Source organism: Ischnura elegans, chromosome 3 (assembly GCF_921293095.1).
Source record: "Ischnura elegans chromosome 3, ioIscEleg1.1, whole genome shotgun sequence".
NCBI lineage: Eukaryota > Metazoa > Arthropoda > Insecta > Odonata > Coenagrionidae > Ischnura > Ischnura elegans.
This window is the reverse complement of record NC_060248.1, coordinates 13,263,229-13,286,005: the sequence shown is the minus strand read 5'-3', so window position 1 is coordinate 13,286,005 and position 22,777 is coordinate 13,263,229. Positions and strand designations below refer to the sequence as shown.

The 22,777-nt window shown below is 38.8% G+C and overlaps 3 protein-coding genes across 7 annotated transcripts in view; 2 read left to right on the top strand and 1 right to left on the bottom strand.

The window, feature by feature from the left end:
• Positions 1 to 236: 236 nt before the first annotated feature.
• On the bottom strand, positions 237 to 22,729 carry LOC124155457 (sialic acid synthase). 4 transcript variants are annotated; one of them, XM_046529282.1, is made up of 7 exons: positions 22,638 to 22,729; positions 22,118 to 22,402; positions 9,985 to 10,121; positions 9,662 to 9,877; positions 3,305 to 3,428; positions 1,463 to 1,701; positions 237 to 1,188 (listed from the first exon to the last, which is right to left on the bottom strand). In XM_046529282.1, the coding sequence occupies exons 3-7, from the start codon at positions 10,114 to 10,116 to the stop codon at positions 817 to 819; spliced, it is 1,083 nt and encodes a 360-aa protein (XP_046385238.1). In that variant the 5' UTR covers positions 10,117 to 10,121; positions 22,118 to 22,402; positions 22,638 to 22,729; the 3' UTR covers positions 237 to 816. The 4 variants fall into 4 exon arrangements, with proteins under 4 accessions (XP_046385238.1, XP_046385237.1, XP_046385236.1 ...); XM_046529281.1 differs by having other exon boundaries at positions 22,573 to 22,659; XM_046529280.1 differs by lacking the exon at positions 22,638 to 22,729 and having other exon boundaries at positions 22,118 to 22,515.
• LOC124155455 (DNA-directed primase/polymerase protein-like) lies at positions 12,018 to 14,415 on the top strand. Its single transcript, XM_046529279.1, has 2 exons — positions 12,018 to 12,206; positions 12,920 to 14,415. Exons 1-2 carry the CDS (start codon positions 12,204 to 12,206, stop codon positions 14,411 to 14,413), a joined length of 1,497 nt encoding a protein of 498 aa, XP_046385235.1. The 5' UTR covers positions 12,018 to 12,203; the 3' UTR covers positions 14,414 to 14,415.
• The window catches only part of LOC124155453 (transforming acidic coiled-coil-containing protein 3), a 37,708-nt gene continuing 29,431 nt past the window's right edge, over positions 14,501 to 22,777 (top strand). Inside the window, exon 1 of one of the 2 annotated variants that reach the window (XM_046529274.1) lies at positions 14,501 to 14,753. In XM_046529274.1, the coding sequence (XP_046385230.1) occupies positions 14,595 to 14,753 (159 nt within the window). In that variant the 5' untranslated portion in view covers positions 14,501 to 14,594. Of the gene's footprint in view, positions 14,754 to 17,757; positions 17,988 to 22,777 lie in introns of those variants that run through there. The other variant, XM_046529276.1, reaches the window with a different exon arrangement.

The window sequence follows — 22,777 nt, the reverse complement described above, 5'->3', positions numbered from 1 at the left end:
TTTCTCCCACTCATCTTAGCACTTCCTCATTATGCACTCACTTGATCAGTCTATTTTATCTTCATCATTCTTTGGTGGGACCACATTTCAAATTCCACTCCTCCACATCTTGGACTTTTGATTGTTGCTGTGAACATCAGAGCTTGGCTCTCATACAGCAAATATAACATGGAATGGTAACAGCAATAATCTTGATATGGTTCAGCAGATATAGAGATAGAAAATGAAAGAAGGACAAGTTGTAAAATATTATATTAAACAGAGAGAGTGATGGAAGGGCTGTACAAGATAGATACAACACCAAGATGTGAAAATATTTTGGAAGTACATGAGGTAGAGTGTGGAAACTCACAAAATATATACTGAAAGCCACTGGTCAGACGTGTATAAATGTGGTATAGTGAATCCAAATATGTAATTCCTAATGGTACTGCTCTGTATCAAGATCTCTATGATATTTTTCTATCATTACTGCACACACATCAATATCACCCAGCCACTCATAATTTTATTCTGTTTGAGGACAATAAATTTTATTTCCCTCTGCTTCTTCCTTTTACTCTAGGAAAAATTCTGATGCTAAAGGTCCAGATGAGATTCAAATAAGTTTATTTCTATATGTTTGAAGGTAATTGCACCCATTTTTCATCACATTTTTGATTAGTATATAAAACTCATGCTTTCCTTTTTACTGGGTTGAAAACACATTTATTTGTCCAATTCTCAAGTACCCAATACCAAAAAAGTATTGTACTATTAAGACTTACTTCCATTCCCAGTGCACTTTTGATAGGGAAAGGAAAAATTGCTGCTTTTTCAATCATGAAAACTTGTTTTGAAGTCTGTGCTAAGAAGGCTCTCGTCCTTTTTGATAAACCGAAGCAATTCCTGGCCCACAACACAGTCCACAAGTTCAGCATTTATGCCACGGGGTTCTGCAACTTTAGCCACCAAATGCTCACGTTGAATAATTGTGCCAGGGGCCAGGTCTTGGGTTGAAACCAAAGTCTTCCCCAGCTTCTTAATCACGGGCTCCTCAGCTGCCAAGATCTCTTTCACTCCCGTCCCAAGAGCTGCTTCAATTTCCCGCACCCCACTCACTAAACGACAAAACTCCTCAGGCTCCAGGGAGCACTTGTGATCACTGCCTTTGGCATTCTTGTCAAACGTTATATGCCTTTCAATCACCTGAAAAGGAATTATAAATAGTTAGATGTAGAAATGAATAATTTTTGCAAATTATGGATTTGGATTGAGTGAGTACTGGGCGGGAAAGGTATGTCATAAACCGTACTTGAGGGAAGAATGCTTGGTAGGCTGGAAAGGGGAGTAAGAGTATAGGATATTAAAGGTATAAATAAAACGAAGTATATATATTCAAAGAGGGAACTGTGAATTGATGAGAAGCATGTCAGATATCAGTCCCTCTTAAATGTGGTGGCTCTCTTCATGTGAGACTTGCCTTGGCTCCGAGGGCAGCTGCTGCCAGCGAAATGGCGTAGCCCTCCTCATGGCCTGAGTATCCGATGTGCACGCCCGGGAATTCTTGGGCATAGGTGCGCATGACCCGCAAGTTGACGTGGCTGGGTGGCGTGGGGTAAGAGGAGGTGCATTGCAGCACGCAAAGGCGAGCATCACCTCCAGCCTGAGCTTCCAACACACACTGCACTGCCTTGCGCACCCCCTCCATGCTCTGCATCCCTGTGGGCATTCACGCAGCCAAGTCACACACAATAATGGCATAACCTCATAACCTTCCCTTTCCACTGAAGCTCAAGACTTGTGCACGAAATTTACACCAGGAACAAATGCCTTTGGTCGTGGAATGAAAAAGGGCAAAACAGATTACTTGGCCTGTAGATGCATAAACGAATCGGGAAACATTTTACCTTCCCACAAGCTAGAGCAGCAAAAATGTTAGAAATAGCTTAAAAGCCAATGTGGGCAATAACTCACGAGAACATACGTAAACTCAAATATATAATTCAGAACATGAAATTAAATCCTGCTCCCACTACTTTTAACTGCAGTATGCCATGCATTTCACTGTTAATGCCTGAATAATACTTTTCGAGGTGCTTCTTGCCCCATGCTAGGGAGGAAAAATTTACTTCATAGACCGCAATTCATTATTAAAAGATGGATGAAATCCATTCACAGTTAAATTTTTCCCTAAGCTGAACCTACTGTTTTAGAGTCAGAATTGACAAGCATGTCAGGAGGGGATGGCCCATTAAAAATTAAAAAAATATAATTTCTTCATAATAGGAGTGGTTATTGACAAAGATACTACTCTACAAAGGCTTTAATGCAGATTGTGTGCTGGGTGGGTTAGGGCATCAGATTTTCATCAGCATTTGTGAATGAATGTATTGTAGCATTTGTGAATGTACCTCTGACTAAATACCATTAAAAAAAATAATTTTGGTGTTTTATGAGGATTTTGATTTTTTCACATTTTACCATAAAATTTGTCTTGAATCACATTACTTCCAATACCCCTGGGTATGAAATTTAGAAAAAAATTGCTGCAGATGAATAATAAAGAATGAATAATGCTTATCATACAAAAAACAACCTCGAAAAATGTGTGAAGTTGATGTCATTGTCCTTGGCCATCAAGCGGTAGGGGTGGGAAAGGATGGATTCTAATCAAAATTGTCTTCACCACGCCACTATTGTTGGCATACCAACAGTTTAAAGGCAACTTTGTCACAGAGACATTAGATAAATTTTGATTGAGTACTATGCATCCTATTAATACTTGAGGAGTTTAAATACTGCTTGTCATCCACGAATACCCACCATTTAACCTTTCATGATGACTTAGAGTGGGAATCATATCACACAGTTGATTTTTGTACTTCACTCTGAGTTCCTTAGAAATACAGTCCCATCACATCATTTGTGATGCCTAAGTGTTTACAACTCTTTCTCACATATCATACTGGCCATGTTGGTGAGGGAAAGCAGAACAGGCTCAAAAGACAGTAATTTGCACAAGCGGATTCACCACTAAGTGATAGCTGAGGGCCATTGGGTGTCTTCTAGGTACACTGATTGGGCCAAAAACATTAAGTACCTCTTGGATTACCATGAATTTGATCAAATAAAGAGTACTGATTTTGAGCTGGAAACGTTGGTTAAATTAAAATGAAAGAGTCAAGGAGATATCCAATAAAATGGTAAAAAATATGTATATGCTTTTCACCATGCCCCTGATGCATTTAATGGACTTTCCATTCATAAGTTTAACACAATGGAAAAGAATACATTACCTGAAATAAAATACAATTGAACTTACCTGTCGACAGCACAATAGGTCTTCCAGTAGCTGCTGCACTCCTAAGAAGCTGATAATTGTTGGCATCACCAGAGCCAATTTTAATGAATGGTACGTTCAGCGAGTGCAAAAATTGCAAGGAAACCTGAGAGAAAAAAATAACAAACATTGACTCAACTTTGGGTTTCTTCAATGGCATGCACATATGCACCTCTGCTTCAACCAGTAATTTCTACAAAATATGAAAACAAAATGATTATTGCACTGCTTTTTTGTTGCTTTCACATATAATATTTCTACTATCAGACTGAAGGAAATTTCACAACTCTTGTACCCACCATTCTTTCCAAATGCCTAAGTTCCTAATAAGCGATTTCCTCTGTGCAAAGGATTTTACTAGACTTCATTATTGTACAGCTAATAGTAAATTATTTGTTAATGTACTTCCTTAAATCCCCCTTCTGTTTAGTGTTTTCTTTTCACAAACATCGTTGTCATAATCTGCCCGCTTGCGGTGGAGCTCAAAGTCATCAAATGCATCCACCAGGTTGCAGATGGTTTATCCACCACTATGAAGGGGTTAGCTGCCACACAAGCAAGTTTACTCATCAAATAAGCAGTCATGGACAAAAAGTGACGGAATTTTGAGGTGGTGAGTCTATCTCTAGGTAGGATGGTCCATCAAAACCTGTGAAGATGCCATGACTTGGTGACAGGGGCCATGCCTCCTATCACCCATGGGAGAGAGTAGCCGCTCTTCTTCATATGAGTGAAGGTGGAGACCAAAGTGTCCATTACAGAACACTCGTTTCCCAGCAGGTGTGGTAATATTTACTTTAATAGCTGTAGTAATACGTATGATTTGTAAGGCAAGGGGAAACCACCACATTATTATCCCATGGAATTGCAGCTACACCAGCCATTATCTTAAAGGACTTGATGGCATTCTTTCGAGTAAAACATTCCAAAGGTGAACTACTCCCCCATTTAGATCTCCTAACAGGCAAAGATTGAACCTCAATGTGCCAGGAATCAGCTAAATGAAGTGGCCTGAAGATGGAGACTTTTGGAGTGGAAGCTACAGTATAATACACACAGCATCTTCAAATGGTAATGCTGGGGTCAGGACAATGCTCAGAGGTGATATTGCCGAAATGCATGTGAAAATATTCCTGCAGGACAATGAAAGGATAAATATGGTAAAGTTACATACAAAATTGGTAGATATTATAGTGGTAATAGTTTAAAATGCATACGGCAGACTACAAGGATGAAGACATCAACAAAGATATCATGGAAGTAATCATATAAATAAGAGGTGAAGAAAACCATATTGTTTTAGGTGATTGGAATGCTGTCATCAGCAAAGATGGAATCAGATGGAAGAATAACTCAAAAATCTGGATTAGGAAATCGAAATGAAAGATGATAAAGGTTCCTGGAATTCTGCACAGAACACAAATTATTAGTTGCAAGGGCACTGTTTTAAGAAGCACATGCAAAGAAGATGTACACGGAAAATGCCTGGAGACAAGATTTCAACAAGACAGAGTTATAGTTTTTTAGTTATACATTTTATAGTTAGGCAGAGGTGAAGGACTGCAAAAACTATCCCGGTGCAGATATCAATAGTGAGCCTAATCTTGTGATGATGATATACCATCTGAAATTCAAGAAATTAAATCAGTGAAGAACACATGGCAGGGAGAGAAACTAAAGGAGTCACAGCATCAACATGCAATTCAAGACATAATGGAGAGAAAAATAGGATTAGATCTGAATGAGACATCAGTGGAGGAGAGCAGGTAAATATTAAAATATGGACTTAATGATAAGTTATTGGGAGAAGAAGAGTTGTTAAGAAAAGGCCATGGATTACGGTTGAAGTCCAAGACCTCACTGAAAAACTTTATTAGCTTTTATAAGAATGCGAAAACTGAGGAAGAGCAGGATTGCTCCAAGAAACCACCTGTGGAATGTACTCAACATGAGATATACCTAGTGACTTAGAGAAGAATATCATCATTCCTATTCCCAAAAAGAACAGAGCAAAGTGATTTTAGGACTGTAACCCTGACATCACATGTGTTGAAGATACTGACAAAAATAGGGTGGTCTCCTATTTTTTCAATTACCTAAATCGAAAGATTATTACTCCTGGAGTACTTAATTCACGCTTCTAGATTTTTAAACGATGATATCTATTTTTGACGATAAAATGAAAAGTGAAAATTTTCAAGCCCACGAAAAGTATGAATTCTAGGAAAAACCCATGTGACGTCATTCTGGTTCCAGCTGATGCCCTATAAGGCCACCTATATATGATGCAGGCAGACAGCAGAGTACCCTGCTAGCAAGTAGACTTTGGCTTAAATAAGGATTATTAATACCCTATCCAACAAAGGAAACTTTCCAACCACAGGCAATTTTAATAGGTGATTATTAAGAAATGTTTCCCTGAGCTCTGTGCCACATGCATGCATTGGTAATCTCAGACAATGTAAAGCTCCTGACTACTCGTATAGAATCTAGGTCCCTGTGACGTCACATGGAGTGGCATCATATGGGTGCCAATCTGGTCTTTTTCTAACGAGGTTAAAATTGAACATCAACATTCGTCTAAACTGGGATTTCTAAAACCAAATAATTTGTATATTATGCATACACTAATGTTGGGTAAAGAAGGCCTTTCACTTTCTTTGATGAAGGAAACTACCCCATTTTGTATAAGAGACTAGAACGAAAAGCAGAAGAATTCCTGGATGAGAACCAATTTGGATTTTGGAAAAGCAAGAGCTCAAGAGATATGACTGTGAGATAGAAAAGAGAATAAGGAAGGTCAAACCGACTCTCATAGCATTTGTTGACTTGGAGAGGACTTACATAACATATAATGGAATTCAATATGTACTTAGAATTCTAAAAGTATTTGCAATGCTCTACAATGATCATAGATTTTGCACAACTTACATAAAAACCAAGTTGCTGTGATAAAATGTTGATATAGGTGTGAAGAAGCAAGAATAGGAAAAGGAATGAGACAAAGGTGCGCCCTGTCCCCCATAATTTTTAAGGTTAACATTGAGATAGCCATCAATGAAATCAAAGACAAGGCTTTAGGTGTTGATATCCTCAGAGAATAAATCAGTATGCTGCAATGTGCTAACAACAGCAGTCATAGCTAGACAGAATGATTTGAAAAAGACTTTAACATATATAGAAAGGACAAAGAATCAGGGCCCCTGCCGAACACCTCTGCAGGTGGTTAGCAGGATGATATATAGATTTAGACAAAAGGGCTGGATATTAGCAGAAAATCAACAAAAAAAAGAGTAAGATATTAGTATACTGAGAAAAGGAGGACACTAGAACAAACATCAATCCAGGAAATCAAAAGCTTGAAAAGGTGAAAGAATTGTGTCACCTAGGAAGCCAAGTAACCAATGATGGATAACACAAGAAAAAAATAGTCAGTAGAAAAGTACAGACTAAGATTGCTTTCCAGAAAGAGAGGAATCTATAATTAAAGCTGAAAATCATCATCACAGTTCAGCAATTCTTACATTGTTTTGGTGCATCTTCCCACTCAATTCTCCTGTCAGCTAATCTTTTCACACCATTGTACTTTTCTTTTTCACATCCTTCTTTGCAGGTCCTGTACATTTTATTCACAGTACAGTAGACTCGTTATTACGAATTTCACGGGACCGAAAACGTGGAGGTTCGTTATATCGCAGTTCGTATGAACGTTTCCTGTAGAAAACATATAAAAAACGTACATTGCCACAATTTCTTGTACCTTCAATCTCCCGTACTTATAATCTTCAGAGTCAAGTGAATTATATACAAGATTAAATTACGCGCCTCGATATACGAAGAATACACGTTCCGAGATATTTGTCGTAAGTTGATGAAACTATACAAGGCATCGAGGAAGGTGGTTATTCCGTAGAATGAAACACTGCATCACAATCGTGCGTTAACTCACGATTGTGACGAACTGATCCAGCTGCACGTGCGACGCGGATGGAGCCGAATAAATCGCTGTCCGCGGGAAGAAAGAACTGTTCCTGACTTCGCCCTAGATTAAATTATACATCGTTCAGATTTTACCCAGAGTGTGTGTTCCTCTACGCCACGTTGCGTCGCATCAAATTCGCCAAATTTGAAATTTTGGGCGCGCTTGAATTTTTTGAATGTTCGTATCTCTGAATTTTCGTAAATCATGTGTGCGAAGGAAGAGGACTAACGGTACGTCCAATTTACGAGCGTTAATGAGTGGGTCACCATAATTCCATTGGAATGAAGGTTATTATATGATGTTGCGTGCATACTTAAGTATCTTTTACTGAAGAAAGATCCATAATTGCCGCTCTTGAGCACAGTACGCGAATAACACTTAAACGTAGATCAATGATGATAACGTAGCATCGAGTATATACCTAAATGCCGTTGCTTATTCGCGAAACTTCGTGATAACGTTTATTTTGTAACCGCCGGGACCGCGACTGAGGTCCGTAATTTCGCAATAACGAAAATTTCGTAATAAGATTTCTTTTACTAAAGATTGGATAGACCTTTTAGTCGGGTCCAACGATTTGGTTCATAATAACAATAACTTCGTAATAACGTTGTTCGTATTAACGAGAGTCTACTGTATTCCTTTTCCATTGCCAACATCTACTTGTCCCTTGCCGAAAATGTCTTCACCAGTCCGTCATGTTTCAAGATTTAGATGATTAGGTTGTTCTGTCTTCTTATTAACGCTTTGAAGAGCCTCTCCTGCTCTTATTAGGCCTTCCTCATCACTAACTCGCTCGATCCATTTGATCCTTATCATTCTTCTCTAGTGCCATACTTTGAAAGGCTCCAACCTTGATTTCTCCACTGATGTCACTATGTTCATGCCTCACTCTCATAGAGAAGCATACTCCAAATGCATGTTCCTCTATGGAGCAGAGGCCTGCATGTTAAGAGTGGGAGCATTTGAAATGCAGCGTTTACAATGAATGATGAAGATACCATCGATCAACCGAACAAGTAATGAGTCGAGGTACAAAGAAGAGTGGGAGAAAAGAGAGGTCTTCTGAAAACCTTAAAAATAAGATGGTTCGACTAAGTTGGCCTCATTATGAGTCATGAAAACAATCCTAGGAGAACAGGTGGAAGGGGAGAAGGGCAAGGGACAATCCCGAATGAATAAATTGGACAGGTTATAAAGAAGGTAAAAAAGAAGGAAGAGGTCATTATAATGACCTCTTCCCTCTTTTTTACCTTCATATATGAAAACGCCAGCAGTCAGGAGAGCAGCATACAAAACAATCTTAGGATTGTTGACTTATGTTGATGATGATGATGACAGCCTGAATAATTTAAAATGGCATGCACCATATTTTGCCCTTTTACTGCAAAGTAACTTAAAGCCAGTAGATGGCTCCCTAGCATAAATGGCTTCAAAAAAGAGCCGACAGTGGGGGAAGTTATTGGTGACATGCCATGCTGTTAGGTGATCTATCAACGGGTGTACATGTTCTAAGCATTTCATACATGATACTATTATTTTATCCCAGTGGCATGACTAGGAGTATGCTTTAGGGGGGAGGAGGAGTGTTAGTGGGGACTCCCCCCAGGAAACAGAGAGTTCAGGAAAAATTTTTAATAATAACATGCCTGAAAATGGATTTTACATCATTTTGGCACTTAAAATTTAACTTTAAGTGGATGCACATATTATGTTCAAAACCATTAAAGATTTTAAAATATTTTTTTGATTTCCCTTAGGCTTTGGGGAGGGGGACTTATCATTTTCACTTTTAACATAATTCAACAAAAACCTCAACAGTTTGTCATTCCCGAGCTAGTACTTCTGCTTGTTGTATCAACTACATGTGAGCTATAATTAGAAATAAAGCAAACTTGTTCAATCAATGTTCGGATTTTCTTTTGTAGCACATGATTAATTAACAGATTTCTGCCACAACTCACCAGAGACAATTTAGGAGAATTCTTCTGCAGTTGAGTGCCGATGCTGGAGAATTGTATCTATAATAAGTGGCCGCCGAAAATATTTGGTCAGCCAAATAACCACAATCTATTGCATATCAAATTAGCCATAGACCCCAATAATGCAAACATAGATCATTGGTGGGTGCACTCACAATATTACTCCAACAGACCTCTCACAGGCAAAGGGACTTCACTAATGCAGACATAATGCCAAATAAATAAAATCAAAAAAATTACATTAATAATCAAAAGTAATAAAACATTTGAGCGCATAGAATTTCCACAAATATAGTCACTGAAAACGTTTAGAATCAAAATATTCTGCTGTATGAACAATAATAAAAGAATTAATACAGACTAATTTATACTTACCTCATCCATAGCAGATGCAGTAAATGGTATACCAATTTCTTGAGAATATTGTTGAAGTTGACGAAACTGCGATTCAGAAAACTCAAGATGAGATTTGTGTGTTCCATAGGTCTCGCCCCACGAATTCTCACTCAAATATGGCCGTGCCAAGGATGCTGCATTGAATTTGGTTGCCAGGTCACTTTTCTGGAACTTGACACAATCAGCCCCACTTTCCTAGCATGCATGAAGAAACGATTGTAATTAGTTTCTTTGGATCAAAATTTCTTGGAAGGAGGTCATTAATGTTGGTAGTTATAATTCTTGAGCCCGCCTGCACTCACCTTTGCCTTAAGGATAAGATGCTTAGCTATTTCCATGTCCCCCTGGTGGTTCTGTCCAACTTCAGCAATGATGAAGCATGGGTTATCTGAACCAATCAGTCTTTTCGGGCAGATTTCCAAACTCTTAGCCATTATATCTGAAAATAAGAATTTAGGTATACGCACATGAAGATTATTTATACCCTTTGAAATTTCTCTTACATTAGTGAAGGCATTGGCATCAATGTATCTAGCGAGGGGCAGAGGGGGGCAGCTGTCCCCCCTTGAAGCAAAAATCGCAAAAGTCTTTAAGCAAAATCGTGCTGAATTGAAACAAAAGTACCTATTCAACAAATTCCTTTTTTTAACCCACGAAAAATGATATGTATTAATATAACATGTGTAACTAAAACTATTTTTTTCAAGGAAATAATCTCACAAACTAATAATGCGCTGTTATAATTTTCTTAAAATGTTGGTTTCATTCACCTTTTTCATGCTAAAATGTCACAACTTGGCTTGCCCCCCCAAGTTATGATCCTGGCTACGCCCATGGGCATTGGTAACAGTGGCGCAGGGAGGGGTAGATTTGGAGGAATAAAACCCCCCCCAGAGCTCAGAGAAATTTTAAGTTAAATCCATTTTACTTAATTGAATTGACATTACAAATATAATGGGGTAAGGATTAATATGATATCCCTCAGAAAGCCGTTAAACTCACCATTTTCAATCATATATCTTAAAATTCCGAAGCAATTTACATATTTATCTCGTGCCTACCGCTTATCCTGGTGGGTATTCCATACCCCCACACACTCCGGTATTAGTTGCACCTAAACCCCCCCCCCCAGCCTTGATTCCTAGCTGCGCCCCTGATTGGTACACTTATGGAAAGAGCATGAAATCTGATGTGCAGAAAGAAAATAAATGTGATGTGCAGAATGAAAATAAATTTTGATTCAGAGAACTTTTCCACGGTTAGAGTACCATATTAATTTCTATGATGTTCAGGCAGAAAATCTCCAAAACGGAAAAAGGATCAAAATGACATTGGAAGTGGAAGATAATGATTGTGAATAAGATGGACCTAATAGACTGGGCCATCATATTCAGAGTCTAATATGCGGATATATATTACAGAGTCTACCTAAATTATTGAAAATCAAATACAATGTTTGGTTGAAAAAAACACTGGTAATGCAATAAGTTGACTGTGGATTCGTGCTATGATAGGGTAGGAGGCTGTTGTCCAGTGGCCGGGGTAAGGGACAGGTGTCCTGTTTAGCTGGGTCCCAAATCTGAGGGACGAAAAAACCAGAGTACTCCACCCCAAAAAATAGTACAGAGAGATTTAAAATATTATCATGCTACTCATAACATGGAAAACGTTTCCCAATGGCAGGCGCCGGCAGGAAAGGGTTAAACCCAAGAAAAATTACAACATAGTATAAGACACATAACTAAAATAAAAATGTATTTTTTTTCAAGCAAATAATTTTAAAAACTCGTAAAGTGCTGTCATTATCTTCCTAAAATTTTGGTTTAATTCACCTTTTCTGAGCTAAAATGTTATCCTATTGAACGACCACGGTTTGCCATGCTGCAGAGAAGACCGTTTGCCTGTCAGACCCGTGTGTTTCCCCCCTCCCCCCCCCCATAAAAATCTTGCATCCGCCCTTGCTCTTATACAGCCATACATATATTACTTCAGTCTTCCAATATAATACCTCCCCTCTCTCGAGAAAGATGAGATGCGGACTCGTCGAAAGTTAGATCGATATTTTTCCCGTAATTAACTTTTTTATTTTCTCCAATCACTTGAAGTACTTTTGTGCACCCACCCCACTACTAGAATAAGACTTTATTAGCACTCACCTTCTCGTACTTCTCAGAGGAAGTTGTAGATTAAAATACGTAGTATATAAGCATGCATGTAAAAGGCCGTTGATTTCCCTTTTCTAAGAGCCTATATTTTTTATTAAGCTATTTCCATGCATATGCCAATAAAAACTATGATCCGCGGATCCCGCCTATTTTTGGATCCTGACAAAGAAGCAACGGTAACCGCCATAGTTTACGAAAAGTAATCTCATTGGCGCACGCACTCATTTCAAAACGGCGCGATAAGGCCGTTGAAACTTCTCACGTCTTGGTGGTGACGCCAGTACTTAATTAATAGCATTGTGAATGTGTTTTTATTAGTATCTGTGTCAAATCAAGACTACTGAATTAGTTTTAAAATGGTACGTATTGATAATTATGATATTTACCTCTGAAAGTATAATATAGTCGTCATTTGCTTGTGAATTATAGATGAAATCCATTTTCGTGTTATAAGACATCACTATGCTGGCCTTTCAATTTAATTCTGCGGTAATAGACAATTTTGTGCATAAGCTACGGCTTTATTTTTGGTTGCTCAATCGTGTGCAGAGGGTGTACATACAAATGTTGGAACCATCCACATTCACTAACACCTCGGTGATTTTCGTTGGCAAGATTCATTTTACCAGTGTTAAGAATTTACGAGAAATGGCTTTTGAAAATCAAGGGTGACCAAGTTGAAGTATCCAGAAGTATTTTATTGAGTTATGAAAATAGTTTAATGAGTTATTATGTCATAATTCAGGAGAGCTATGTAGGAATTGTAGCTTGTAGTGCTTGAATGTGTTACTATTATGGACTCGGATACAATTAATGACATACGGAGTAACAAATGAATGTATTTTACGCAGAATAATAACTGTGCAGGTATTGTCTTTTGAGAAGTAGTAACGGGAAAACATGTAACATAACATATTGACATTCGTATTTTAATAATAGCTATTAAATGTGGCATGTGTGCATTTTCCAAGTCCATCCCATCAAAATTTTATGACTTATAATGTTGTTGTTTATTATTAATCATGATTTTGATATTTTATTTACTATCAAGATGGATTCTCTTGCTCTTTAGGACATGGGAAAAGGTCCTAGAATTCAAGAAAAATACAGTTTGAAACCTATATCGGCCGGGTCATTTTATGGGAAGACATTCAAGAAGGAATGCAAGGCACGTAAAAGTGAAGAAATATTTAAAAACAGGGGACTTCCACCATTACCACAAAAGCTGTGTTCCTTGGAAGGACCTAGCCTGACATGGACAATTTTTAGAAAGCAAAGGGATGCCCTGGACTACGCCAAAAGTCGTGGAAATGGCTTAATGACATTTGCTTTTCAACAGGAATCGGGGCAGAGATTATTTTTAGTGTCCCACCCGGCAATATTCTGGCATTATGACTCCAAAAGAATCGCTCAGCGTAGATGCTCATATGAAATCATACCAGAGAATTCACCATGCAAAGTGTATTTTGATTTAGAATACGATGCTATCATCAATCAAAACCTTATTCCACAAAAGAATGTAACCACCTTCATGACAGCTGTTTCTAACTATTTAGCTCATTTTTTCGGAGTAGTAGTTGATAATTCCAAAGTACTAATTTTGGACTCCAGCACCGAAGCGAAGATAAGTTACCACCTCATATACCAGTCGGAAGAAGCTATTTTCCGTGATAACATTCACTTGGGAAGGTTTGTAAAGGAGATTTGTCTCGGTATCAGAAGAGTAATTTCGAATCCTAGCATGATGTTACTAAATCCTCAGTTGTGGTCCGGTATTTCTCATGCTGATATATGTGACCTGCTTGTTGTTGGACGTAAACATGAAGAAACGTTGTTTTGTGATCAGTCTGTTTATTCAAGAAATAGACACTTCAGGCTCTATCTCTCCACGAAGCTCGGCAAAAATGCCCCATTGGTCCTCAGTAATTTCAATCAGTGCATGCCAGCCACTGCTTCGCAAGAGAGCATTTTCCTGGCCTCCCTCATCACATACTCGTGTGAAAATTCTGTTCGACTTCTAGAATTCGGGTGTGACAAAAGTGATGTGTCTGCAAGGGAAATCCCTAATCGTGCTACTGCAGTTGTTACTGACACAAGCACTAGTACCGAGCTGCACCAGGTGGACGAATTCGTTAAAAATTTGATTTCACCCCTAGGAAGTATTAGAAAACGGACCATTTTAGAGTCTTCCAAAGGCCTGGTTATCCAGTTCGACATCCTAGGCTACCGATTTTGCTCCAACATTGGTCGGCACCATCGTAGCAACAATATTTGCATCATATTAGATGGCGCAAGGGGGACGTGGCATCAGAGGTGTTATGATCCTGATTGCAGCGGATTTAGGTCGGATGAAAACCCATTGCCACCCGAGATTTCTTTCATTTTAGAGAAAGAGCTAGACGAAGAAGATGTTAATTGTTTGGACGATTCCATTGTAGGTGATGAAGTTTTTGCGGATTTCGGCATGTTTGAGGATGCGACTGCCATTCTTGGCGGCGTAAATGGAGAGGTCCCTGATTACGGAATTGGCGACGATGAACTAATAGCAGCTTCAGCCAATCTATGAATAAATGCACACTGGAACTTCACTAACGTGCCTCACCTATGGCCTGCTGTTATACATGTAACTGTTTGTTTTATGAGTGTCCACATCTTTTCAGGATATTGAAAACTTATACACGGCGGAAGGAGATGAAAATTACCGCCCGATCGATGGAATTAATTCAACTCATGGAGGTTACAAAGAGATGACAAATTCCCTTCGTATATCATCGCAGATTCCGTCATGCACGGAGAAGATTTGCTCCCCTGTCGGTCCAATGCCAGCTACGCGTGTGGTGCTTAAGGATATTTGTGCTTTCACTCGGTCCAACGAAAGCGAAAACTCAGCCACAACTTTCAATAAGGTAAGTACATATTACAGCCAAAAACATTTTTAGCACTCATTGTCTGTTCCAATTTTGAAAAGTATGCCATCGTATTCTTGTTACTATCTTTCTCCACGCCCACAGCTTACCTTTTAAGGCCAATCCTTCAACGTGGTTTTTCCATTCAAGGCTATTTTCGAGCCGTGAGCGCACGCGCTACGAGAGTACTTTGTTGATCGCGCTGCTGCAGTCATTTTTATATGACGAGAGCGTCTCAGTTTTGTTAACGTGAAAGGAGGAATATCGCGCGTTGTCCTTCCAAGACGTTTTCTTTATCTTAATAGTTAGCTTTGAACTATATTCTTGGGTTACCATCAATTTTCGGATTTGATTTTGCCGTTCGCAAGCTGCAAAATCCGCTTTGACGTTCACGTGACCTACAATACCGGTTATTTCGTCACCGTTTTCTGTTGGTGGACGTTACGCGCAGGTTATTCATGCAATTTGTAAAGTTTTGAAGAGCAACTTTGTACATATAGTGTATTTGAACTGTTACGTGGCTTGTTTTTAGTGTAAGTATTTTCATGAACGTACTTCACATAGGTTATGGATTACTCGAGTTGGACTGTGTTTTGAAGTAGTAGCAGGTGTCCTGGCCAATTTGTTTCGGCGAAGCCAAATTTGGTAAGTGGTACCATCTTAACCTGATAAACTAAATGAACGAGGTGCTGAAGGTTTAAGCTGCCTGTTCTGACCTTTGAGTCATTTCTAGTATTTATGTTTAAGGCGTCAATAATTATGTGTGATGCAGTATTAAATACAGGATTTTCGAGTAACTAAAAAAATTGGGAGATGTACAGGCTATTGGTACTTGGTCATATGTTGGAGTTGAAGTGCTATATGAGCCTCTATTGCTGTGACGAGTGGCTAGAAATAGCTATCGGTTGTAATTTATCATTGTTTAACCATTAATTGACGCCAATATATTTGCTGCTATAGGTATTTTATTATGCGATTTCAGCCTGACGACATGAGAAGCATGGCCTTTGTAAATAATTAAATTCTACGTGACCTTTGTTAATTTGCCTATAAATTTCTTTATTTCGTAAATGCGTATAATTAAGTTTCCTGTGTCTTCAGCTTTAAGCCTCTGTCAGTTACGTATCGTACATCGCCCTTCTTGACGAACTCATGATTTTCCGTGGTGTTTGTCAATTAATTGCAAGTCCCCCGAACTGTTATATCCTTACTCGCCTTCAAATATCAACTCGGACACGTTATGCGATTGCTACTTGGGCGGTTGCAATTCAATTCAATAATTTCTTATTTTATAACAATGCATGTTGAAATTGTATGCAAATTCTCGACTCTCCCATTAACTACGATAATAGAATGTCCAGGTATGAAATGGAGGGCAATTCTTGATTTTTCTCATCTCAATCATCTAATGCAGTGGCAACGAGAACTGCAATCACTGTGACTATTAATTATCTACTTTACATAATATTTGGTATTTTAGCACCCTACTGTTGAGCCTGAGTCACAGCATTTTCTTCTTCGGACAATGTCAGGAATGGCGTCAGTTATTCTGGATTGATTATATCGTTTCTTTTTGTTGTATTAGAATGATTTGTGCCTGGTTGATGACCTTCCGCATAATTGCACGGACATGGTGCTTAAAAAGTATCCTTCGCATAAGTTATGGAGTATAAAGAATAAAACTGCATCTTGAAGTTTCGAGTCGTTTGAATGAAGTTGATCATCAATTGTAGAAATGTAATAATTTATAAAGCCAATAAAGTCGCTACAGTCATTTTTCTGTGAATAATAATGATACTTGAAGAATGTCAACAAGTCTGTCATGAATGACGTAGACGACTAAACACTCCAGGTAAAAAAACTCGAAGCCCTACTGATATGGAGTTCATGTAAACCCGAAACGTTGGCTAAGGATAATGTTTGATTATCTTGCACTGACTTACATGTGATATTTTGAATTCAATTTACTTACAAGAGGTCGTTAAAGGAATGCTGAAATTCCTGTAACAGATATATAAGATGAAAATACTTGAAAATCCTATAACAAAGGCAGCTTATAGGATATCGTGTAGACGTAGGATAGAAGTAGAGGGTCTCCGTGTCTTGATCCACCATTTAAATGATAGCTGTGTTTGTCGGCTTTTCGATAAAATAATTTCGATAATAATAATAATAATAATTTCCTTTTCACTGGCAGCAGTGAACATTACAGACCTTTTAAGTCACAGATGTTGTAATCAGGGTTCCAATTACAACGAATTTTAACTACTGTGTGGTATGTTAAACGATGGTTTTAGCTATTTCATGAGCGTCTTTCAGTTATTCTTTGACTTGTGCTTGACATTTGAATCACTTAATCTAACTGTATTTGGCCGTTGGTGCTCATCTAAGTTGACCGCAAGGACCGACTGGATCTGTGACCTGCCTTTCGATCGATTGGAGATGCTAATTTTTGCCTCTGGCCTCGTGTTTTATCCCTGGAGTGAAATTTTGTTTCACCTTAAGAACGAAGTATTTGTGAATTCGTATTTTAATAAAAGATTGCCGCATAAATAGTTTTTGGTGGCGAAAATGGTTATTGTGGTTGGAGTCGCTACCCATGATATGAATTGTAAGTAATAGCATCGATTGAAATCACCTTTGATTTCGCCCCTTAATATTGTTGTCTATGATTTCATATTCATGTGTTCTGCCACATTGATTTCTACAAGTATTCCGTCCCACATGATTACGTGAACTCTCCTCCAGCTTCATTTGCCTGCTAACCTTAGGCAAGTCGTTCCGGTCTGGCATCGAGTATACCATTTCAATTGGCCTTTTCTTTTTAAGAATTCTCATGATGAAGATCAAAGAGCTGTAATAGCGTTGAATCAAGTCTTCATTCCCATTATATATCTTTCTATCATTCTCCCGACTGTCATCGACACTTGTGCCGTGTTTCTCGTCCATTTTCAAGCGGCGGCGCAGGCGCACTGCGGGCGTTCTGTCGCCCATGTAAGTCTCGGGTCTCTTCTCGCTATTGTGATGATGGGGGTATATGGATGTATTCGTCGCGTACATATTTGAGTCTCTCAATGCGGGAGGGGACTGCTATGTCTGAGGGACTTTTTGGGCAGCCACTTCCTGCCACTGCTATGCCTCCCCGCAGCGCTCTCGCTGCGAAGTGCGTCTCCGCGACTGGCGGCTGCTGCAGCTGCAGTTAAAGGTGACATGGGCAATGCTCTTCTCCACAGGGTGAGCACACAGTTCTCCATTTCTTTATTCCCGCCTTGCAAGCGCTCATTGCGAAACTCTCCTCGGGTGATATGAGATCAACCGCAGTTTCGCGTCGTGTGGTTGTCACGATTCTGTCTCTCGTACCTATTTGTCGTTTTTGGTTGTCATGTGCTGTTTGTTGCTGTCTCAACGGGTCCGTATCGATTGCAGTGTGTCTCTGCGACAGGAGGCCAATTGTTACTCGGCAATGGACAAGTGCATTTGTGTGCAAATGGCCGCTTCATCAATGCCTGTTGTCTGTTCCTTCCCACTTTCGGACCTCTTCTCGATGCAACCGCACGTATTGCTTTGAAGCTTATTGTTATGCGGGTCATGCAGCCTCAGCGTTACGCATGCGATGCAACCAGGGGGCAACATTGAATTAGTGTTGCAGAGGTGATTGGTGACCCATTTCAGAAGTTACTACAGAACGTATCAATCAAGTGCCCTCACTATTGCTTGTTTCCTCACCATCAACCTTGGTGGTTGAAATCAGTCTCATCTTGACAGTTTGCAGTTTTTTTATGTATTCAAATGCAAAAATTGTGAAAATGACTAAGGTAAACTTCATTGGTATTGGACAAACCTAGACCTAGTTGAAGATGACAATGTAGGGTAGTTCAATGAATAGGTCCTGAGGCTGGAAATCCAGGTGCCAATTCAACCTGTAAGGACAATATCTCCCAAGGGTACTTCTACATAGCAGTGGTATTCTAGAATAAATTTCCTAAAATTTCAATTTCAGAGCTCAGAATCATTTTTTGTAATCATCACATAATGATTTCAATAAATATATGATTTTACACTTTCCCGGCGAACAACTTTAGTAGCCGTGAGAATGGGTAGCGAGTCGGTACCCGAAACGTCGGCGCTCTAAAATAATCTAACCCGCGCGGTATCCCGAGAAGATTTTTCTAAATTTCAATAAATGCTTCAATGCTCCGAAAGAAGTTGTCATTAAGAAGCAATAGCGCGGAAATTACATTTTACACTTTCCTGAACCAGCCTTACATGTGAATACATCTAGCACAATTTAAAGTATTGGAGAAAGCATCATTCACATAAACTTGGAAATTATAACCGTATGAGGTTCCCACTTAAAGTACTTGTTACTAACCCTGACTAACAAGCACTAACCCGACAATAGAAAATTCTGCAGAAGACCAAAGTTGTGTCTTTCTTAATTTAGTCTCTAGTAATTCCATGACTAGCATTGAACCATTAAGTTCCTTCAATGAAAAGCTGCTGTTGACCATTAATGGATTTTACGAGCTCTTAGAGCTTTCGGGTAAGGCAAAATTTAATGGGAGTGAGTTATTGTTGTTAGGCTCAAAAAGTTGGCTCAGTATTCTCCCAAAGCACATCTATCTTTGAAAATCTCTTTCATCTCATTCATTGTCTGGTAATGCTTAAACTATGTCCTCTAGTCCCCATTAAGTACTCTAGATTTGTAAATTCTTTAAGTATTTAATCATGGGTGCCACTTCCCTCCATTGGTGCCTCTCCACTCTTTCAAGGGTACCCCTAATGATGGTGAATTCCTTCCCAACCCCCAAGTAATAACAATTTGGATACTATTGAATGGCTTTTTCAAATATCCAAACCTAAGGATTTCTCACTGTGAAAACTTGCACAGCCCTTATCCTCTGTGGGTAATTATGTATGGAGCCTCCTAATCATCCAATAGACAGACAGACATGCATGCACATTACTTCTACCGTATATTATCACTTTTTGCTGTTGTCTACACAATGCCAGTCATTTACTCTCATCCCTTAACTACTTATCATTTAAAACTAAGGTCTCTCAGTTAGGGTGAAGCAAAGCAGAACACAACTTTGAAACATATCTCCATTACTGGACCCATTTCCTTCATTTGACTCTCAATTAAGGCTATCCGGACTCAACTCTACAGTCGCTTCATACAGTGGAAAAGAACTTGTATCCGAAAATTCAAACTGAAATGCTTCCTCTCTTCTAGTCCTGATGCAAGTAAAACACAAGAGAAGTCATTAAGTTAAAAAGGGATTTCATAAGTGTTGGGGGCTTTGTGCTTACAAATTATATTAAGATGTAAGCCCAAATATAGAAAGGAGGATATTTCGTGTTTAGTACTGTAAAAAAATGAACCATCTTTGTGTGGAGATAAGTTGATCTTAGGAACGCCTCCACCTCAAAGCCGAATGTTATGGATGCTTTCAGTCAGTAGCGGATCCAGAATACAAAAAAAATTGTAGGAACAAGGGGGATAGGGCAAATTGCAGATAACCTCTCAGCAGTAATGGGGGTCCGAGCAAAATTACTATTCTATCTAGTTTAAATTGGATATCCAGGGGGGGCTATAGCCCTCTTAGCCCCCCCTCCTCCCTTACATCGACCACTGCTTTCAGTGAAGGTATTATGAGGGTCCCAGTCGGAGGTGACCAACTGACTGGGGATTGGCTGCGTCTTTGCTACTGAGAAATGGCTGTGATTTTGTTTAGCTGTCAAAATTTGCGAAATCACCTAAATAAATCATAGAATATTGAACAAAAAACAAGAGTAATAGCCATTCATCAAGGATAAGGACTGGTATTTCAGGTCCTACCTTAGTCTATTGTCATGGAAGGTTTAAGTGAAGGGATAATAAGGGTTGGGTGGATGGTGACTGTCTGACCGTAGGGTGGACTCTTTCGTGTAACCATCAATAGCCAAGAAAATGAATAGGAGAAATTTGATGATGACAGTTATTCTTACCAGATAATATACAATATTTTCTAGTTACACCACAAATTGGAAACTACCTCTAAATTGATCTTGTGATTGAGCGACCCAATGAAGTTTCACTCAGGTAAGATTTTTTGCACAACAAGTGGCATAAAATCTCAATCTCTTAATATTCTGAGGTTACCTTTGAGGAAAGATTGCTTTCACCAACAATCTTCCCACCTAGTTTGCGCCATAAATATATCCCAATGAATAGCATTTGGCACAATTCACATTAACCACTCCTCAAAATGACTGCAATACTTCGTTGGTAGATTCTAAATTTCAAGTATGTAGTGTGACAATTGTAATGAGTTATTTGAGGCGATTTCTAATTGAAAAGAGCTCTTTTTTTTAAATTTCACTCAAGCGTACTTTGCCAAGTCCTTTTCGTGTGAAATTTTTTCAGCATTTACCCTAAACATATTCTGACCCTCCAGGAAGCGCTTTCCTTGGGAATAAATTGTTCGGTGTGGAATCTATGAATTGCCACCTAAAGACTTGGGGCGGGGGATCCAGCATTGTAATATTAAAGCTACTGACAGAGCTTTTGCTTGTAGTACTCTCATTCCATGCCCAAGTGGCTCATTTTTGTTGCCTGGGACTCATTCAATATGCCACTGGCTGCTTCCTGTTCTCAAATCAATCCTTAGTCTAGCATGGCTGAGACTCTTTGCAAAGAACTTAAAGTGGATCGTTGTGCTTATAATGGACAGTAAGAGGTTCAATGCTTCTTCATTCATCATGGAGAACAGAAAGGCAATGGTAAATTGGAGGGAAATGACAGATGTCCCATCAAGATAATTGAGTTGTATAAAAGTCTTTACTCCTTATGTATTCCAAATATCATAACATCATAGTGGATGTATAAGTCTTTGCTGCTGATGCCTTGGAATGGCTAATTTTATATTTGGCCATGGCTAATTAAAATTTTTATCTAGGTAATGTTTGTTAATCGATTAGTTTTAAAGGGACACAATAGATCGGCCGTGTGGGCAGTGCGATGAAAGGAATTCAAGTAACATTTAAACGTCAGAATTACCTTGAGCTAAACAATTGCGATAATTGGGTGAAACAAAATCTTGTGTTAAGTTTTCGTCATGATCATGATTGCAAAAAATATTTATTACAATTTTTATTGTTAATAGTTCTGGAAGAATTATTTCAAGATCAATATTAGTTTAAAAATCTGATTTAAATAAGAAAGTAAAAATTCAATCAAAACAATCTTCATGAAAGATATGTTTTTTCATTCATGAGGGTTCACTATCTTGTAATATAGATGCGTAACCTTGTATTCAGGGGCCATAAGTCAAAGTTCAGCACTTTAAAATTCAGTTAGTTGAAGAAATTCGGTAAATTACCTTCGATAGTTAATCCTTCGTCGAAGGAATTCTTCTCAGGTTCGCCACCGAGTCAAATTTTCGATTGTCGATCCTTCGTTTCGTTGGAGTACAATGTTCCATGGAAATATGCCCGAATCACTCCTCTTGATCTTGTAAATTATTGTTTTTGATCGAAAATGTAGCGAATTTAAGTCCTCTAAACCCATTTCGTCTTCGGCCGTCCTCAACCTTTTCCTCCTTGGTCAATGTTCGTGTGCCAAAACGAATGCTGGTAAGCCGACTGCGCGGTGATAGGATTTGGCACTTGCGTGAAGAGAGAGAAACATGATGTGCGAGAGGTTAAGCATCACAATTATTTTATTAGCAGTACATAATTAGGAATAGTTCTCGTATCAAAAATTGTAAAATTTTATGAAGGCATCTTTTTTGTTAATTCGTGAAATAAATTAAGTTTCGCTTTGAAGATGCGCCACCTTATTGAATCCCCTCCTCCCTTACAATGACGTTTGCTTAGCGTGATGTCTTTTCTGCCACTCACGTGCCTCTAGCCTAGGCTCTGCGGCCGTTGAAACTATGCTCTCCTCAATCGGAATTCGGAAACTTGGCGTAAAGTATGTCACGGGAATCGTTGATGATCCGTAAACGCCGATCATATTGTCGACGATTTCATTGACGTAT

Excerpts from the sequence above, each read along its gene's own strand:
- LOC124155457 (XM_046529282.1), bottom strand. The coding sequence starts at position 10,116 with ATGGCTAAGAGTTTGGAAATCTGCCCGAAAAGACTGATTGGTTCAGAT. Across the intron at positions 3,429-9,661 it reads CTGCATCTGCTATGGATGAG|GTTTCCTTGCAATTTTTGCA; the intron begins GTAAGTATAAAT and ends TTTTTCTCTCAG. Across the intron at positions 1,189-1,462 it reads CAGCTGCCCTCGGAGCCAAG|GTGATTGAAAGGCATATAAC; the intron begins GCAAGTCTCACA and ends ATTCCTTTTCAG.